This window comes from Mesoplodon densirostris, chromosome 20 (assembly GCF_025265405.1).
Source record: "Mesoplodon densirostris isolate mMesDen1 chromosome 20, mMesDen1 primary haplotype, whole genome shotgun sequence".
Lineage (NCBI taxonomy): Eukaryota > Metazoa > Chordata > Mammalia > Artiodactyla > Ziphiidae > Mesoplodon > Mesoplodon densirostris.
Window position 1 is genome coordinate 33,826,942 of NC_082680.1, and position 20,446 is coordinate 33,847,387.

Here is a 20,446-nt window from a genome sequence, read left to right on the forward strand (position 1 = left end):
CTGGTGAGGACCCCCTCTTGCTGTTGTCCTCACATGGCTGAGAGCAGACAGAGGGCTTGCTTTCCTTCGTATTCCTAAAAGGACACTAATCCCACCATGGGGGCTCCACCCTCATGACCTAGGACCTCTCAAAGGCCCCACCTCCAAAGACCATCTCATTAGGGCTTCAACTTAAGAATCTTATGGGGGCACAAACATTCATTCCCTAGCAGGACCTGTCCCGTTCCCTGCCCAAGATACTTATTTATAACGGAAGGGTTGGTGATGCGCCACTGGAGCATTATAATCAGGGACTTGACATTTAATCTTAGACAGCAAAGGACGGCAGGGATGAATGACATCTTCTAAAGGAGGAAGGATGCTACCAGGGAAGCACTGAGGCTGGGGCTTGTCTGAGGTCCCTTCCAGCTCTGCATCCTCCACTGTTGTGACTGTATGTAAATCGCCCAGGAACTGGCCCCAGTCACGCCGCTGGAGCAGGGTCCCTAGTAGAACTTGGGGTCCCGTCCAGCAGCCGTGCACCAACCAGCCTCGTGAGAGCCAGTTGCTGGCACTCCCTCCCGCTCCTCACTTGTAACCTAAAGACACGTTGGCAGCTTGCAGTCAGCCCCGGCGGGGGGGACAGTCCTCCACTGGCATCCACGGGGGCTGCTTTTGTGCAAGTCTCTTATGTAGGATGCGTCGTATTTGCAGTTTCAGTTCAGCGTGGGAATCAGTATCAGGGTTTCCCCAGCCACATGCCTGGGTTCAAATGCAGTTCTTTCACTTCCAGCCCATATGATCTTAAACCTGACACTCATCTCCACCCGTTTTCTCATTCATGTTCATGAATGCAATCACATTTATATCATACTACTGACCATGGAATTAGGACACCATGCACGTAGCAGGTATTCACATCCATTTGTTATTATCTGATACCAATTTTGCATTCACGACTGTGTCTGCTGTACTTCCCAGCATGCCCCGCACCTCTTGGGTATAATCAGACAATGGGTCACACAGTAGAGATCATGCACCCATCCTGCGTGCACCACTGTCATTTATTTCTGTCATTCTGAAAACAATTTCAGCCTATCCACAGAAGTGTTAGTAGGAGTGTAAAATATAACGAATAGTTCCTCCCTTAAATTCTGTGCTCAGTGATTTGGAGTTGGTGACCCCCTAGGCAGTTGAGAGACATTAGAGGTTTTTGAAGTAAAAAGCATAGCCAGGCACCTTATATACAGAACGCCAACCTTCTAAGGCAGCTAATGTCATTACTTCCATTTTCCAGATGCAGAAAACCAAGGCTCAGAAAAGGTCAGGAACTTGCCCAGAGGCCTGGCCAGAAATTGGCATCATTTTCCCTCCCAGGACCAGCTCCAGGGGGCTTGATGGTCTCAGGGCAAGGGCAGGAGCTTTGGCCCGGGTGGAGTCCAGCACCTGTCCTCTTGTGCCTCGGGTTCCCACTGCCCCTCCAGCTCTGGGTCATCACCGGCAGGTTGGAGGCCTCAGAAGCCAGCTCTCCAAGCAGGATCCCAAGGTGTTCGATGTAAAGTCTACCTTGGGTTGGAGGGGAGGGCAGGTGGGAATTCTTGCTTTTTGGAAAGGATCCGACATTGTTTCTGAGGATTGCTGATCAGAGAGAATGCCCTTGGGTGGGCCCTTGGAAGGGTGGCTGTGTTTTACTCCCAACACCCATCAAATAGCTGGCAGCTTTGTGTGGTCCCTATTCTGATGAGCTTTATATCTGAATTCAGAGCTGTTTCTCTTGGCAGGACTCAGGGCTTTGCTGTTGATGCTGCCAAAAACTATGGGGCTTGTGCCAGTTGGTTGGAGGATTTGGGTGGTGGTTGTTTTCAACATAGAGAGAAAATGTTCTCTTCAGTCAGCAGAGGTGCCCTTCAAACATCTCTGCATCACTGCTCCTCTGACACACCCTCTGGAGTAGCCAGCCCAGTGCTCCTCGGCTGTGTCTGCCTTGTCCACTCTTCCAAGGGGGCAGGGGTGGGGAGACGAAGTGACACTCTGCTGCCTCAGGCTGTCTTGGCCTCCATCATCATGCAGAGGTTCAGAGAGGGCCAGGCCACATTCATGGCCTCTGCCCAAGACTCACCTGGTGGCTGGCTGTGCAGATGGCCCGCCTTCTACGCACCGGCAGTACCCAGGGTGGCAAGTGGGGACGCTGGGTGAACGGTACTTATTCTTCATCTACTTGAGGGTCAGACATGTTAGCTTGAATCAAGGTGAGTACAGCACCGCTGGCAACTCCCTACCTCAGTCATCAATCCCTCAGCTTGTTACCCCCCCCACCCAACCACCTCCAACTCCAGTGTTTACAAGTCTACAACAATTAACATCACCTCTTGGGATGTCAAACCTCATTTGACAAGGGTAAGAAAAATCAATGAAAATTAAAGACAGACCCCACAAAACCTGTCTTGATAAATTTAAGAGGATTGAGATCATATCGAAGATCTTTTCTGGCCACAAGAGTATGAAACTAGAAATTAATTACATGAAGAAAACTGGAAAATCACAAATATGTGGAGATTAAGCAACACACTACTGAATAACCAATGGGCCAAAGGAGAAATTTTAAAAATGCCTTGAGACAAAAACGGAGTCGTAATATACTAAAATCTATGGGATGCAGCAAAGGCGGTTCAAAGAAGGAAGTTCAAAGCGATAAATGCCCACCTCAAGAAACAAGAAAAGCCTCAAATAAAAAACCTAACTTTACATCTCAAGGGACTAGAAAAAGAATGAAGTTTAAGGTTAGCAGAAGGAAGGAAATGACAAAGATCAGAATGGAAACAAATGAAATTGAGACAAAAAAAGATAATAGAAAAATCAATCACGTTAAGAGCTGGTTCATGGAAAAGATAAACAAAATAGACCAACCAGTAGCTAGCCTCACCAGGAAAAAGAGAGGACTCAGATAAAATCAGAAATGAAAGAGAAATTACAACTAATACATCAAAAATACAAAGGATCACAAGAGACTACTGTGAACAATTATGTGCCAACAAACTGCACAACCTAGAAGAAATGGATAAATTCCTAAAACATATAACCTACCAAAACGGATTCATGATGAAATAGAACTTTGAACAGAATGATTAACAAAGAGATTGAATCAGTAATCAAAAACGTCCCAACAAACAAAAGTCCAGCACCAGATGGGTTCACTGGTGAATTCTACCAACCATTCAAAGAAGAATGAATACCAATCCTTCTCAAACTCGTTCAAAATATAGAAAAGAGGGGAGCTCTTCCAAACACATTTTACAAGGCCAGCATTACCCTGATACCAAAACGGGACAAAGATGCCACAAAAAAAAAAAAAAAAAAAAAAAGAAAAGAAAGAAAAGAAAATTATAGGCCAATATGCCTGATGAACATAGATGCAAAAAATCCTCAACAAAATATTAGTAAATCGAAATCAGCAGTACATTAAAAGGATCATACAACTGTGACCAAATGGAATTTATTCCAGGGACTCAGGGATGGTTCAGTACCTGAAAATCTTTCAAAGTGATACACCATATTAACAAAATGAAGGATAAAAATCATATAATCATTTCAATAGATGCAGAAAAAACATTTGACAAAATTCAACATCGGTTTATGATAAAAACTATCAGCAAAGTGGATATAGAGGGAATGTACCTCAACATAATAAAGGCTATATATGACAAGCCCACAGTTAATATCATATTCAATGATGAAAAGCTGAAAGCATTTCCACTAAGATTAGGAAAAAGACAAGGATGCCCACATTTGCCACTTTTATACAGCATAGTATTGGAATTCTTAAAGCAGTAAGGCAAGGAAAAGAAACAAAAGGCACCCAAATTGGAAAGGAAGAAGAAAAACTGTCATTATTTTCAGATGACATGGTACTATATATAAACCCTGGATATTCCACCAAAAAAACTGTTAGAACTAATGAATGAATTTCGTAAAGTTGCAGGATACAAAATTAACATAGAGAAATCAGTTGTATTTTATACACTAATAACAAACTATCAGAGAATTTAAGAAAACAATCCCATTTACAATTGCATCCAAAAGAGTAAAACACTTAGGAATAAATTTAACCATGGAGGTGAAACACCTGTATATTGAAAACTATAAGACATTAATGAAAGAAATTGAAGACATAAATAAATGGAAATATATTCTGTGCTCATGGATTGAAGAAGTACTGTTGTTAAAATGTCCATACTACCCAAAGCAATCTACAGATTCCATTCAATCACTATCAAAATCCCAGCGGTATTTTTCAAAGAAATAGAACAAACAATCCAAACATTTTTATAGACCCATAAAAGACCCCAAATAGCCAAGGCAATCTGGAAAAAGAGGAACAAAGCTGGAGGCATCATGCTCCCTGATTTCAAACTGTATTACAAAGCTAAAATAGTATGGTATTGGCATAAAAACAGAAACGTAGATCAATGGAACAGAATAGAAAGCCCAGAAATAAACCTATGCATATATGGTCAATTGATTTACAACAACAGAATCATGAATATACAATGAGGAAAGAATAGACTCTTTAATAAATGAAGTTGTGAAAATTGGACAGCCACATGCAAAAGAATTAAACTGGATTACTCTCCAGCACTGTACACAAAAATTAACTCAAAATGGGTAAAAGACTTGAACTTAAGGCTTGAAACCATAAAACTCCTACAAGAAAACACAGGTTGTAAGCTTCTTGACATTGGTCTTGGCAATGACTTTTTAATTCTGACAGCAAAAGCAAAAGCAACAAAACCAAAAAGGAATAAGTGGAAGTACATCCAACTAAAAAGCTTTTTCACAGCAAAGAAAACCATAAACAAAATGAAAAAGCAACCTACTGAATGGGAGGAAATAATTGCAAGTCATATATTCTTTTTTTTTTTTTTTTTTGTGGTACGTGGGCCTCTCACTGTTGTGGCCTCTCCCGTTGTGGAGCACAGGCTCCGGACGCACAGGCCCAGTGGCCATGGCTCACGGGCCTAGCCACTCCGCGGCATGTGGGATCTTCCCGGACTGGGGCACGAACCCGTGTTCCCTGCATTGGCAGGCGGACTCTCAACCACTGCACCACCAGGGAAGCCCAACAAGTCATATATTCTGATAAGGGGCTAATACGAAAATATGTAAAGATTTCCTACAACTCAATAACAAAAACAAAATGATCTGATTTTTAAATAGGTGGTAGATCTGAATAGGTATTTTTCCAAAGAAGGTTTACAAATGGCCAACAGGCATATGAAAAAATGCTTAACATCATTATTTATCAGGGAAATGCAAATCAAAGCCACAATGAGATACCACCTGTTAGAATGGCTATTATAAAAAAGTATAGAAATAGTAAGTGTTGGCAAGGATGTGGAGAAAAGGGAATCCTTGTGCACTGTTGGTGGGAATGTAAATTGGTGGAAAACAGTACGGAGGTTCCTCAAAAAATAAAAAATAGAACTATAAGATCCAGTAGTTCTACTTCTGGGTAGTTATCTGAAGAAAATGAAAACACAAAATTGAAAAGATATATGTACCCACACATTCATCACAGCATTATTTACAATAGCCAAGATAAAGAAACAACCTAAATGTCCACTGATGGATAAAGAAGATGTGGTAAATATACACAGTGGAACATTATTCAGCCATGAAAAAGAATGAAATCTTGCCATTTGCAACATGAATGGACCTTGAGGGCATTATACTAAGTGAAATAAGTCAGAGAAAGACAAATACCATATGATCTCACTTATATGTGGAATCTGAAAAAAAAAAAAAAAACCAAACAACAACCCAAGCTCATAGATATGAAGAAAAGATTGGTGGTTGCATGTGGCTGGGGGTGGAGGGGAGGATGAACTGTTTTAGTTTTTGGTGGGGGGCGGTATAAAAAAATTAAACAAAAGGAAACGTTAGAGCCTGCATATGCCTATACTTTTCCCCAGTCAGGACAAACAGAATAGATAAAAGAGAAAAAAGCTCACACCCACAGTGTGTGGGCTGCCAGGAAGGTAGGGAGTGGCCTGGTTAAGAAGCCTCCTCCAGAGCTTGGCCACACCATCCAGAGCACCTTCCAAAGGTGAGACGCTCGCTGTGTTGTGGTGTGTTGAGGCCCAGTGCGATGGATGGTTACCATGTCTGGACTCAGGCGGTGGGAAGACTCATGAAGGAACATCCTTTCAGTGGAAGAAAAGTAAACGCTGATTTAGACTGACAAGGGTGTTGGGCCTTGCCCCCTCCCTGGTCATGTGGCTTAGCACCAGCGCTACCTGACCTCTTCGCAGACAAGGCAGAGTTAACTCCCAAGCGACCTGGGTTTGTAATAAGTCTTCTGGTCAAAAAGAGAGGCAAATACTTGCGGGTTTGTGACCAGGAATGCCAAGGCAGCTGAATCTGTTGTCAGTGGCCAGCTTTGGGGTGAAGACTGGTGACTGCTAACTTGGGTGATGTCAAAATCAGACGTTAGAGAATGCCCTTTGCATACCATTTCAAATCCAAACTAAGTGAGCCATTTCTCTGCAAGTCGACTGGCTGATATATTGTGTGATTCATCCTTAGGTCCCTTACTGTATAAAAGTTTCCCTTTCCCCCTAAATTCATCCCAGAAACTCTAGCAAAGGGGCCATTAGGATACACAGCCCATTGGTTATATGAGCTGAGCTGATAAAGGGGGAGATGGATCCCGGGCTCAGGACTCACAGGAATAACTGTTATTTGTGGAGAACTTTGTATGTTCCAGGCACTTTCCATATTTCTTTTCTAAACCTCAGAACCCAAAGGGTGACTTTAGAACTCCTGTTTCAGAGATGAAGCTGAAGCTCATACAGCTTAGCTTTTTTTTTTCTTTTAAGATTCCACACAGCTGGTTAATGAAGTAGCCAGGACCCAAACCCAAACCTGCTGGGCTTTCCCTCTACTCTACCAAGCTAGCTCACTACCAAATAATGCATTTTTACCACACAATAAAAAGATCTTTTATGCCTCCTGGCGGCTTCCAGTCTGGGGAAGTAGTAGGACATCGAAAGATCCCTGAACAGCAAGGTAAAGGGGCAAAGCTAGTACTTCTGGAAACAGAAGTGTCAATGTCCACCCTGCGGGCTGTACGAGCAGAATTAACACTGCAGAGAATGTAACCCGTGAGTGGAAAAGAAAGAGTGAGCAGCTCTCCTAAAATACAAGGAAGAGGATGGAGAGAGGAAAACAATAGGCAGGAGATTACAACACTGGAAGGCAAAGGAGGGAAATCTCAGTAAGATGTATAGTGACAAATGGAATATTTATGAACGGAATAGTTCCTGCCGTATCAGTAAACAAAGGATGTCACAGTCACCCGATGATTGCAGCCCTGCAACAAGAGCCGGTGAGCCCGGAGGAAACTCAGGGCTGAAAAGAATACCTGCCGTCTAGCAGCCAACAGACTGCAGCCACTCCCTGCGGTGAGCCCCGAGGAAACTCAGGATGTGAAAACAAAGGATGCTGGCCCCAGATAGTTCAAGTGCACATCAAAGGAATGATTTCAGTGAGCCCAGATTCTTGCATCTTCCCATACATAGAAAAGCGCTAAATTCTTTAACTGGAGATGTCTGCTTTTCTTTAATGAACAATAATCCTTTGACGTTCCCGACTACCTTCCCTTCGTTGCAAAACTCCTTATGTCCTGGCTCGCCCCTCACCTCCTTGACGCAGTTTCTCAGAGTTATCTGAAAAGCCATGGCCTGGGCTGCAGTCCTTATTTTGCCCCAAATAAAACTTAACTCACAGCTCTCACGTTGTGTATTTTTTTAAGTCAAAAATAGTTACTCCGGAGGACGGGAAGACATAATTCAAATTGAAATATTATTTAAAGATATAAATGTAGAAAACGTATGCTCTAAAACAGAAACCTGTGCAATGCAGTCTGGAACATGTTCTTGACAAAAGGAAAGCAAAGAGGCCCCATGAAAACACATCCGAGCATCCCCTACAAATCACTTCTGTGTCTCCTCTGTGCACCAAGTGCAGGAGTCCCAGGGTATATATATGTGAGGACATAACCAATGTTTGGATGCGTGTGCATGAAGAAAGCCGCCCCTGCAGAGGTGGCAATTGCAAAAACGTAGACCATAATTTTTAAAAATTTATTAATTTATTTATTATTGGCTGTGCTGGTCTAGTTGCGGCGAGCGGGGGCTACTCTTCATTGCGGTGCGTGGGCTTCTCATTGCGGTGGCGTCTCTTGTTGTGGAGCATGGGCTCTAGGTGCACAGGCTTCAGGAGTTGTGGCTCGTGGGCTCTAGAGCGCAAGCTCACTAGTCGTGGCGCACGGGCTTAGTTGCTCCACCGCAGGTGGGATCTTCCCAGACCAGGACTCGAACCTGTGTCCCCTGCATTGGCAGGTGGATTCTTTAACCACTGCGCCACCAGGGAAGTCCTGACCTTAATTTTTTTAACCTAAAAACAGACCTCATGCCACACCAGCCATGACCTTACGCTAAAAGGATGGTGAATTCCAAAGCATTAGCTCAGAGAGGCAATTTCTGGTGCAAATGCCCCTGAGATATCTCCAGGGACCTGCCCGTGCCCCGGGTTCACTTTTTCTCTGGCTGTCCCTGTGTCTTCCTCTTCTTGGTGTGAGGTTGGAGCCAGCTGAGACTTCTGCTTGTCGCTTAGCCTGCTGGGGATGCCAGAGTACAGAGTGACTCTCTGGTGCACCCTCCTGTGCCTTGATGGGGGTTTGGTGGGAGTGTGAGGCTCTGGCGGTGGGGGAGGGGCAGCGGAGGGTCCGGGGCGACTGTAGGAGACCCGCAATCTCCCCGGGGGAGAGAAGAGTCACCACGGTCAGGGCGCGGTATGCAGCCCAGTGCCACGAGGTGGGCGGGTTGCAGCGCCTGGGGCTGGGGAGCATCCCAGACCAGGAAAGCTCGGCAGGCAGGTCTGGGCACTGGCCTTATCGAGGCCACAGGAGGGCGAGACCAGGCCAGAGGCTGGACGTCCTCTCCTTCGGCTTTAAGCAGGCTCAGACCCTGGGACACTGAGTCTAATTGCAGAGCTGGGATGAGAATTCAGGCCTCCCTAACCCCATTTAGTGGTAAACAGTTTCTGAGTTATGTAAACCACTCTCCCTCGGAATATCAAGGGCTACTCTTGGCCATCATATCAGCAAACACTGGACAGTTTCTTCCTCTGAATATCAATAGCCAACGAGGTAACACAGTAGAGAACTCAAGTCTGCCCCTCCTGGTGATATATAATTTCAAATTCAGTCTGGTCACTTTTTTTTTTTTTTTTTTTTTTTTAGTTTCTGCTTTATAACAAAGTGAATCAGTTATACATATACATCTGTTCCCCCATCCCTTCCCTCTTGCGTCTCCCTCCCTCCCACCCCTCTAGATGGTCACAAAGCACCGAGCTGATCTCCCTGTGTTTGCGGCTGCTTCCCACTAGCTATCTATTTTACGTTTGGTAGTGTATATATGTCCATGCCTCTCTTTCGCTTTGTCACAGCTTACCCTTCCCCCTCCCCATATCCTTAAGTCCATTCTCAAGTAGGTCTGTGTCTTTACTCCTGTTTTACCCCTAGGTTCTTCATGACATTTTTTTCTTAAATTCCATATATATGTGTTACCATACAGTATTTGTCTTTCTCTGACTTACTTCGCTCTGTATGACAGACTCTAGGTCTATCCACCTCACCTGTTTTCTAAGTCTTCATCCAGTAGGGTGTCACTCTGTAGTTATATCTGGATATGACTGTACTTATTTCCTCCAAAATAACTGTAGGCAGAGGGTGATGCTAGAATGTTATATGTCTTCATAATTACTAGTGGCTATAGGGTATTTTTCTATTTATTCCAGAACCTTAAGATTTCAGAGCTGGATGAAAATAATAATTACCTGGTTATCCCAACTTGTTTTGCTAGAAGTGAAAAACTGAAGTTCAGAGAGGTAGAGGGACCTGTCCAAGGTCACACAGCTAATGGTGGGAAGAGATGGGAATGAAAGTTTTCTTTTTAAAATTTTTATTTATTTTTGGCTGCGTTGGGTCTTTGTTGCTGCGCGTGGGCTTTCTCTAGTCGCGGTGAGCAGGGGCCACTCTTTGTTGCGGTGCGGGGGCTTCTCATTGCGGTGGCTTCTCTTGTTGCGGAGCATGGGCTTAAGGCCCACGGGCTTCAGTAGTTGTGGCTCGCGGGCTCTGGAGCGCAGGCTCAGTAGTTGTGGCGCACAGGCTTAGCTGCTCCGCGGCATGTGGGATCTTCCCGGACCAGGGCTTGAACCCGTGTCCCCTGCATTGGCAGGTGGATTCTTAACCACTGCGCCACCAGGGAAGCCTGGTAACAGAAGTTTCTGACTTCCAGCCCTGTGTATGTCTGCAATTTTATAATGTCATGACTGCCGAACTACTGTTAGAAATGAAAGCTAAAGGTTCTCTTAGACAACTGACCATTGTCTCTCAGACAACAGAAACCACACGGAACATTTCAAGAAACACCTAACAATGATCAGTTAAAAAACTTTCTCATTAAAGCACACATACACCCATGCACACTCACACATATATGTGCGCCCCACCCTCTTCTCTGGCTACATTTTACACTGTCCATGTGTGTCTTGCACAGCCAACAACTTCACGAACAGACTGCTACAACCCTACGCATCCTTTAAATGAATGCCGCCACAGGAGCCAAGCCTGGGGTACCAGCAAACCCCATCCTCCCGCGTGATCCTGGTGGCCGCCTAGAGGCCGTCGCCCTGCTGGGCTGGCCCGGGAGCTACTGCACGAGATGCCTCCCTGACTGAGCAAATCTGCGTCCAGAGCCCAAGAGCCGGGGGGAGTTATATCCCGCCTTCCCTCCCTCAGGAGGCTGGCGGGCTGTACAGCAACCAAAGGTACACAATGCACATCAGGGTCTGCAATCACATAAACTTCTATATTAGTTTCCTAGGGCTGCCGTAACAAATTACCATAAACTCGGTGGCTTAAGACCAAAGACATTTATTCTGTCATAGTTCTGGAGGCTAGGAGTCTGGAGTCGAGGTGTCCGCAGGGACACGCTCCCCTCCAGGGCTCTGGGGAGTCTGTTCCACGCTGCCCGCCCCCCGGCCCCCGGCGTCCCCTGGCTTGCGGCTTGTCACTCGGGGCCCTGCCTCTGTTGTCCTCTGGCTGCCATTCCCTCTGCGTGCGCACCTCAACTTCCCAACCCCTCTCTCCTTATGAGGACGCCGGTCGTTGGCTTTGGGGCCCACCTAATCTGGTCTGACCTCGTCTTAATTTGATCAAAGACCCTGTTTCCAAAGGCCACGTTCACAGGTGCAGGGGGTTAGGACTTCAATGTCTCTTTGGGGGACTCGACCCAAAGTACCTAGTGTCCAAAAAGCTCACTCTTCTGCCCTTGTGCATCCAAGGCACGCATATGGCTTCACCGTCCTCGGCGAGGTCCTGGGTGGAGCCCCGCCCGGCTCCCCAGAGCCAGGGAACCCCTCACACAGGGCCCCTCACCCCCTGCCGTCGTCCGGAGTATTTCTGTACGTGTGAAGGCTCTCGTCTTACACCTTCAAACTCCTCATTCAGTTCACAACACCCGCAACTTGTGTTCCCTGTGTGTCTTACACCCTGGCCCACACATGCACCGCAAGTGAGGTGTGCAGGGCCGTGGGCTCAGCCACCAGCGCAGGCTCTTTTGCCAGTCCCTGACGCCACTGAGGAACTTCATAGGAACAGGACCCCGAGACCTTCCGAGATGAGGCAGAAAGGGAGTGCCGAGGCCATGGAGGACTTCCGGTTTTGAGGTGCCCCTTAATTCCTAAAAGGTTCCAATTTCTTCTTCGTTTATTCCATACATCACTAGGGTTGTAGCCTTCATGTTGGGAGCTGCAGAAATGGGGGTTCTTCTCCCTTTACTGCTGGGGTGCGTACAATGCAGAGGCGATTCCCTCTTAGTGTTAATTACTCCAGCATTTGTGCAGAAGGGAGGTCGCCACGGGACCCCCAAGGGTCCTTTCACTTGATCGGGATCGGCTTGCTGCAGGGCGACGTGGCTTCATACACAAGTGTCCATCTCCGTGGTGTCTGTCTGTCCAGAGGACGGCCCAGCTGGTGGTTACAGGATGACACGATGAGGCTGTCACTCAAACAGGTCCTGGTAGTCGGGCGGCTGTTCCTGCTGACCGCAGGGGTACAGAAGGAGCTCCTTCCCCAGGGAGGTGATGGGTTCCTCCTGTGAAGCAGACGGTACAGGTCAGGCTGTGCCCAGTGAGAGCAGCACAGGTATTAGGTGGCTCCTGAGTCTTATTTATAAGACAGTTGAATAAGAAGCCATGCCCTCCCTACCTCGCCAGAGCACATAACTTCTGGTCTCCCCTTGGGTGTTCACAAAGCTTTCTTGGCTTAGGCAGCCTTGAAAGAGATTTTTCTTGCCCTCAAACTGCCATGTGGTCTCCCTCCTTCCTGGGCTTGTGCTCTAACTTAAGAGTGTTCTCATGATGGAAAAGAATAAATTAAAAAAAAAAAAGAGGGCTTCCCTGGTGGCGCAGTGGTTGAGAGTCCGCCTGCCGATGCAGGGGACACGGGTTCGTGCCCTGGTCTGGGAAGATCCCACATGCCGCGGAGCGGCTGGGCCCGTGAGCCATGGCTGCTGAGCCTGTGCATCCGGAGCCTGTGCTCCGCAACGGGAGAGGCCACAACAGTGGGAGGCCTGCGTACCGAAAAAAAAAGAATGTATATATATGTATAACTGTATATGAATCTTTGCAGTACAGCAGTAATCAACACCACATTGTAAGTCAACTATACTTCAAAAACAAAAAGGAGTGTTCTCAGATGTGGTCCGAGTGCACAGATTGTGTCGCATGTCCTGCATGTTCTGCCCCGGCGGGTTCTCCCCGAGCATTTGAGGAGGAACAAGGTTCAGTGATAAAGGAAATGCCATTGACAATCCTGATTATCAGCAGGGGTCATCAAAGGCTGATTCCCCCACTGCTTGTGTCAGTCATGTTTCCTGGAATTGCCTTTCACTGTGAGAGCTGCTGCAGGACCCCTGTCACAGAGCCAGCGAAGTCTGCGCATTGCTTCACCTTGTGGTACTCCACCAGCTCAGCCAGGCTGGCATGCTGCAGCTGGTCCGCACCCAGGAAGCTGTACGAGTCCGTGGAGGCATCTATGACAAAGTGTTTGCAGCCGTCCTTGGACAGATAGGACAGGACGTAGCCCTTGATTCTCTCGCTGACCCGGATCAGGAAGCTGCCTGGCACGCACGTGCTCAGAAGCTCATTCGCTCTCTGTACGGTGATAATTCCTGTGGGAAAGAAGAGGTGTTTCAGCCAAATCATTTCCAAAACTCCCCTCTGTTAAATGCAGCCGCGTGGATAAAGCTAATAAAAATCTGAGCAAGTTTAAGTCCAGTTTGGACTTCTTAGGAATACGGTATAGTATCATTCGTCATCTGGTATTTGGTCACTGGGCCAGGGTAGGTTACATAAGCAAATGGATAGTATAAACGAGAGCTGAGACGTTTACCCCTCAGAACACATTTCCACTCGCACACCCACTGACAACAGCACAGGCGTCAGGTGGCTTCTGAGTGTGGTCGGACCCTTGACGGTCATCCTGGGAGGGTGAGCTCTCCCCAGTTGACTGATGGGGACTCTATGGCCTGGGAATGATCCTGCTTGATCTGGAACGGTAGTTCTCACCCAGGGCAATGTCTGGAAATGTCTTGAGACGGTTTCGGTTGTCCTGGGTGGGGGGCTACTTTCCTCCAGTGCGTTGAGGCAGGGGTGATGCTAAGCCTCCCACCGCGAACAGATCAGCCTCATTACAAAGAGTGATCCAGCCCCAAATGACGTCGGTGCCGAAGATGGACACCCTGGTCGGGTGTCAACAAGCTAGTGACAGAACCAGGAGGGGCCCAGGCCTAGCCAGTGCCCTCGGCTGTGGCTACTCCTAAATGATGCTTCATTTACAGGAATGAAGGTAGATACATAGGTATAGGCATGTAGATGTGTATATATGTGCTTATCTATTAATAGTTATGTCTTCACATACATTCAGAAGAATGAAACCCTTCATATATATACACGAGTTTTATACACCTATGTATACATGTGTATAGTTTGGATGCCTCGTGAATTCACACTGATTCAGACCGGCCTTTTCCCCAATGAGTCCACACTCAGGACGTTTGACTCGTATTCCCGGTTTCCCTTCTCATGCCTAGTGTAATTCTTCAGAGACAGCCAGAAAGTGCACAGACACACCTTGGCAGGGTGGTGAGGGTGGTGAGCGACGCTGACCTCTGACCTGGGGAGCGGCGTTCTCTGCACCCTTTCCCACGTCAGCAGATGGGACCCCCTGCCTTCTCCCGTGCTGGTCCTCAGTACCGTTATCAGGAAACCCCAGAAAACCTCCTGGTGAAAAGGCAATGGATTATCACAGCCCTTTAGTCTAACAAGACTAAAGGTGGTAAAGTTAATTGAGAATTAAACCTAATTATCCAGGGTGAAGCCTAAAATAAAACTGCTTCTATGTTCTCTTTTGTAAGCAGACCTTTAATAAAGGGAGGATTGGAAATCCGCTGTTCTCCGCAGCCCCACCCAAGACCAGCCGACCGGCCCGCCTCCTGCCCCGTCCCCCCTGCAGGGCCCGCACCTGCACGTCCTGGTGCGTGAGGCTCAGCCCCAGGGCGACGCCAGGATGGGGGTGGGAGTCCGGGCGCTTGACAGGAAATGAACCTGCCACCTCTCCTCTGGCCCGAGCTGTGCTGTGTCCCTGCCCCATGGGGCATCTTCTCCGTCCTGTCCAGTCACCTTCCTGCCCTTCCCCGGCAAGACTGAGCCACTGGACACGGCAGGCACCGTGACCCCAAGGAGCCCCCTGGGTCAGCTGCTGGGTGTCCGCGTCAGGTGCCCAAGTGCCGCCCAGGTGAGCTCCCCCAGCTACGACCGCTTCTGTCTGCCTGTTTTATACCTTCTGCACACACCCGGTCCCACGGAGGGCAACCGGAGGCTGAACCAAGGCCACAGGTGACCAGCCTGCCTGGGACCTGCAGGAGACCAAGGTTTGAAGACTCTGGGTCTGTCTCTGAAACCAGGGGTATTTTTCACTGACTTCAGAATCGAGCTGAGGGGCTCATTCTGAAAAGATTTCTCTCCCCTCCCCGACTTACTGACAGGCTGACTCTGAGATTCCAGATTACTTCAACAGATGTATAATGTCTGGATTTCCTCAAGATGGATTTGGATTCCTAAAATGAAAGCTATTCTGGAACATTATAACCAGAATAAGGCAAATTCCTCCTAAAATCAGGTCATATAGTAGCTGTCAATCAAACCCCCCGAGAGCCGCCCAGTCTGTAACTATTCCTCATTACACACAAGTCCCGGAACTGTCCCATCTCCAGAGACACCAGAACTCGGTCCTAATGGTGGTACCTTCCTTCCTCTCGGTGGTACCCACGGCAGGTGCAGAAGGCGAATGCCATGGGGACCAGGCTTTGTTCTTTTTGCTTTACAACAGGGTCACCGTGCCTGAAGGGCATGCTCTCTTGGTGCACCTGTGATACAGGTCGATGGACAATTTCTCACGATTCCATCGAGGGCAGCGGGTGCCTTCAGGGAGGCCTGACTGAGGTCACTGCCAAGCGGGGAGCTTGGTCTGCCCGTAAAGGGAGCTCTTGAATGCAATGCCGAAGTCCAGCATCAGATATTAATCACCACGGACTTGTGCCCCATGCACGACTCTTAAGAAATTAATTCTAGAGCAGTGAGTGGCCTTCCTCAGTCCCTGAGGCTGTGACATCTCCAGGCCGCCTCCCTCGCACCAGCTTTCCTCACACAAGAACCAAACCTGTCTGAGAGCTTAGAAGTATCTCCGCACTAGCGGAAACGAATACATAAAAGCTTCCTTCTGCTTCACCAGTTTTTTGAAATGAACCAGCTCTTCACCCAGCGGTCTATTTTGGAGCTGAATCCAGGCCGCGTGGGTCAGAATGGGGGTGGACCGGGGGACAGCAGAGGCCATTGCGCCAGGGGGAAGGGGCTAAGCTCCCGAGAGCCTGGACCCCCGGCTTGGAGGGGAGCAGAGAGAAAAGGTCCCTCTTGTCCCGGTCGTCTGCGTGACGCCCGGCGCCCCCAAGAACAGTCCTATTCAACAGAATTTTCTGTGACGATGGAAATGTTGTCTGTGCCGGTCGTGTGTGGCTACTGAGCACCTGACATGTGACTGAGGGACTCAATTTTTAATTTTAATTAATTTTGATGTAAAGAGCCAGGCATGGCTAGTGGCTGCATATCGGGGAGCACAGCCCTAAACCCCTGTGAGTGTTAGGTTTAGCGCTCCAGGCCAGGCCCAGGAAAACTGTTTTTGCACAGGAGATGATAAATGGACCCCAGGAGACCTGAAACAACTCAGAACCCCCCGCAGGACCCTCACTGGAAAGCCAAGTGACAGCGACTCCCCTACAGAAGGAGGGATGCCCTTTGCCGGTCCTTCCTCCGTATTCTCCAAGATTCAGCCCAACAGCATGAAGCGTTCTCATCTCTCCCTGAGCAGTTTGAGGCTCAGGGTCCTCCAGGCCCGGTGAGCACCTGGCCCCATCCCCGCTGAGCACTCACTCAGCCTCTCCAAGGGCTCACCTGGCCCGACCTCCACCTGGGCAAGCGCCGTCCACAGCTCTGAGGGGACCACGGCACATTCTGCTTTGTGTCTCCCTGCTCCACCTCGTGAGCAGCGAGAGGGCAGCTACCACTCCTTAGTTATTTTCACAGCCTCAGCACCTGCCACTCAGGATGCCCAGAAAAGGTCTAACGAATAACTTTGTCTTACTTCTTTCTCTAGGACACTTCTAGCAACCACCGCCTCTGGTCTGAGAACTGTTACCACGGGGACAAGGGGTGCACTCATGTTTCTCCAAGGCATCGCCAGGTCTAACTCTGCTGATACATGTACATCTGTGTGACCTGCTTCCAGTGTCTGGAAAAGCCGTGTGTGATAACCAGACGAAAGATAACCCAATAACAACGGCACTGAGGGTTCTTTGTGTCTGCCTGGCACTCCTCCGGGGGTGCATTCCCTCATTTAATCCTCACGGTGGCCTGAGGAAGAGGCACTGCCACTGCCTTTCAAGGACAAAGGGGAAGGCCCGTGTTGCAGAGTTCCTGACACGCGTAAGGTCTCTCGGGTGGGCCCGGAGTGCTGGCTGGACCAGGTGCCTGACCCGAGGCCAGGATCACACACACCCGTCCGGAACACCTGTCCCCGGCGGGCACATCGGTTCTTCCAGGCAGAGCCCTGCAGGCTGCGAGTGTACACGTTATCCCCGGGGAGTGTTAAACTTGGGAGAGAGCTCCTTCCTGCTTTACACTCTCTGACCCTGCAGTATGTAAAGGAAGCGCGTTCAGAGAGGCTCTGGGTCCTGCCCTGGTCCTCTGTGTAGAAGGAGACGCACCGTGATGCTGACACTCACCCTTGACGTCTCAGGCACCTTAGGGATGAGGGTAAACGGTCAGAGCTCTTCAGGTATTATTCATAACGATTCCTTAATAATTCAAAGGTTAAAATTACATCGTTTGTTCTCACTTCATCACCTTCATGGGTAACACTTACTAACCAGGCCTGAGTATGCGTCACACACAGTTCTGAGTACTTTATGCATTTTACCTTGTTCAGACCAGCCCTGGGAGGCAGGTCATGTCGTTATCTGCATCAGACTGATAAGAGTCAAGTGCAGTAGTCGTGTGACTTGCTGAGGCCACACAGCCGGTTGGTGGGGGGCCGGGAGCTGAGCGCAGGCAGCCGGAGATGCGCTTGTCGCCAGTGCGCGTGCTCGCCTACCCGCACCGGCTCAAGAAGCAGCGTCTAGCCTGCTCTGGCTGTGGCGGCAGAAATCCAGGACCCAAGGCACATGACGACAAAGAAAGTCTGACAACAAAAGCGTGGACTTAAAACTACTTCTCTAAAGCTTAGAATGCCCCTTTCCAGAAACGCATCCCAAGTAAACCCCCAAGCAGAGCCACTCCCCTTGGTGGGACCCACCCACTGCCCTCTCTCTTGCCTCCGAGGTCCCTCCAAGACCACAGTGGAAACCGCAAGCCCGGACCTGTGGGTGTCAGTGACAGGAAGTGTGAGGCTCCGAGTGCAGGCAGGCCCTGACCCCGGTGGCCAGCAGCGTCAGGTGAGGACCCAATTGCATCATTTGAAAAACTCAAGGAGGGGGCTTCCCTGGTGGCGCAGTGGTTGAGAGTCTGCCTGCTGATTCAGGGGACACGGGTTCGTGCCCCGGTCCGGGAAGATCCCACATGCTGCGGAGCGGCTGGGCCTGTGAGCCATGGCCGCTGAGCCTGCACGTCCGGAGCCTGTGCTCCGCAACGTGAGGGGTCACAACAGTGAGAGGCCCGCGTACCGCAAAAAAAAAAAAGAAGTTAAAAAATCTACAAACAATAAATGCTAGAGAGAGTGTGGAGAAAAGCGAACCCTCTTGCACTGTTGGTGGGAATGTGAATTGATACAGCCACTATGGAGAACAGTATGGAGGTTCCTTAAAAAACTAAAAATAGAACTACCATATGACCCAGCAATCCCACTCCTGGGCATATACCCTGAGAAAACCATCATTCAAAAAGAGTCATGTACCACAATGTTCATTGTAGCACTATTTACAACAGCGAGAACATGGAAGCAACCTAAATGTCCATCAACAGATGAATGGATAAAGAAGATGTGGCACATATATACAGTGGAATAGTACTCAGCCATAAAAAGAAATGAAATTGAGTTATTTGTAGTGAGGTGGACGGACCTAGAGTCTGTCCTACAGAGTGAAGTAAGTCAGAAAGAGAAAAACAAATACCGTATGCTAGCACATATATATGGACTCTAAAAAAAAAAAAGGTTCTGAAGAACCTAGGGGCAGGACAGGAATAAAGACTCAGACGTAGAGAATGGACTTGAGGACATAGGGAGGGAGAGGGGTAAGCTGAGACGAAGTGAGAGAGTGGCATGGACATATATACACTACCAAATGTAGAATAGATAGCTAGTGGGAAGCAGCCGCATAGCACAGGGAGATCAGCTCATGCTTTGTGACCACCTAGAGGGGTGGGATAGGGAGACTGGGTGGGAGATGCAAGAGGGAGGGGATATGGGGATATATGTATATGTATAGCTGATTCACTTTGTTATACAGCAGCAACTAACAACAACATAAAGCAATTATACACCAATAAAGATGTTAAGGGCCTCCCTGGTGGCGCAGTGGTTGAGAGTCCGCCTGCCGATGCAGGGGATACGGGTTCGTGCCCCGGTCTGGGAGGATCCCATATGCCGCGGAGCGGCTGGGCCCGTGAGCCATGGCCGCTGGGCCTGCGCATCCGGAGCCTGTGCTCCGCAACGGGAGAGGCCACAACAGTGAGAGGCCCGCATACCGCAAAAAAAAAAAAAAAAAAAAAGATGTTAAAAAATACATTAAAAAATCATGGTGAATAATATTTGATTTTTTTAACCAATAAAGAAGTCAATATATGGCTTTTCATGGAAATTAATGTAAGAATTGGAAAAATAAGTTCTTTATAAACTAATAAAAAAAGGCTAACTGGACAACAAATCAATGCTAATTAAAATAAGGTGGTTCCACCGCAAGCTGTTAGATTAACAAAGAAGTCTGGCAATATCACGTATGTCAAGTATATAGGAAGAAAAACTCTCAAGTATAGCTGGTGGGAGTATAACTTTGTATAATCACTTTGGAAGGCATTTGGCAATATTTAATATAATTAAAGAGGCACATAGCCTACCTCCCAGCATTTCCACTTCTAGATGTATACCCTGAAGAAATTATCATGAATGTCTACAATGAGACATGTTTAGGGTGTATACCACATCATTTTCTGCAATAGCAAAAAAAATGTACCAAATGTAGGAGAAGGGATGAATGAATAATGATATGTGTGTGTAATAAAACATATATCATCTTCCCAACTCACCCCTGGAAAGTCTCATCCCCTCCATGCTTTTAATTATGGACTAACGATCCAATCTATTATCTCGAGGGTTGACCCATTAATCTGATTGCCAAATGGATACTTTCACACAACAGCCCCAAAGAACATTCAAACTCGTCATATCCCAAACGAGTGCACTGTCCCCCTCCCCTAAGTCCCCGCATCCTCCTGGGTTCCTGTCTCACCAACAGTGTGCAGCTTCCACCCACCCCACAAGCCAGAGGCCCAGCAGCCCTCAGTTCCCTAGTGTCCTCCTACCCAGCCCCAGCCTTACCCAAAGCTAATTAAGAAAAAGGGGTGAAATAGAAACTTCTGTGGGGTGGAAGATTAGGTGGCCAAAACAGTAATTTAGGAAGGGTGATTAACGGAGTGCATGACAATGAATGGAATATGGCAAACCAATAAAGAAGAGCTTCCATGCCGCTATTTCAAAACAGGCTTCCTGATAAATAAACAATTATATTTCAAAAAG

At 48.0% G+C, this 20,446-nt stretch overlaps 1 protein-coding gene across 2 annotated transcripts in view; it reads right to left on the reverse strand.

The window, feature by feature from the left end:
• Positions 1–12,104: 12,104 nt before the first annotated feature.
• SH2D4A (SH2 domain containing 4A) overlaps positions 12,105–20,446 on the reverse strand; it is a 57,259-nt gene continuing 48,917 nt past the window's right edge. For both annotated transcript variants that reach the window (XM_060086035.1, XM_060086034.1), the window contains 2 exons: positions 13,054–13,274; positions 12,105–12,197 (listed from right to left, as the gene is read on the reverse strand). In XM_060086035.1, coding sequence (XP_059942018.1) covers positions 12,105–12,197; positions 13,054–13,274 — 314 coding nt within the window. The remainder of the gene's footprint in view (positions 12,198–13,053; positions 13,275–20,446) is intronic.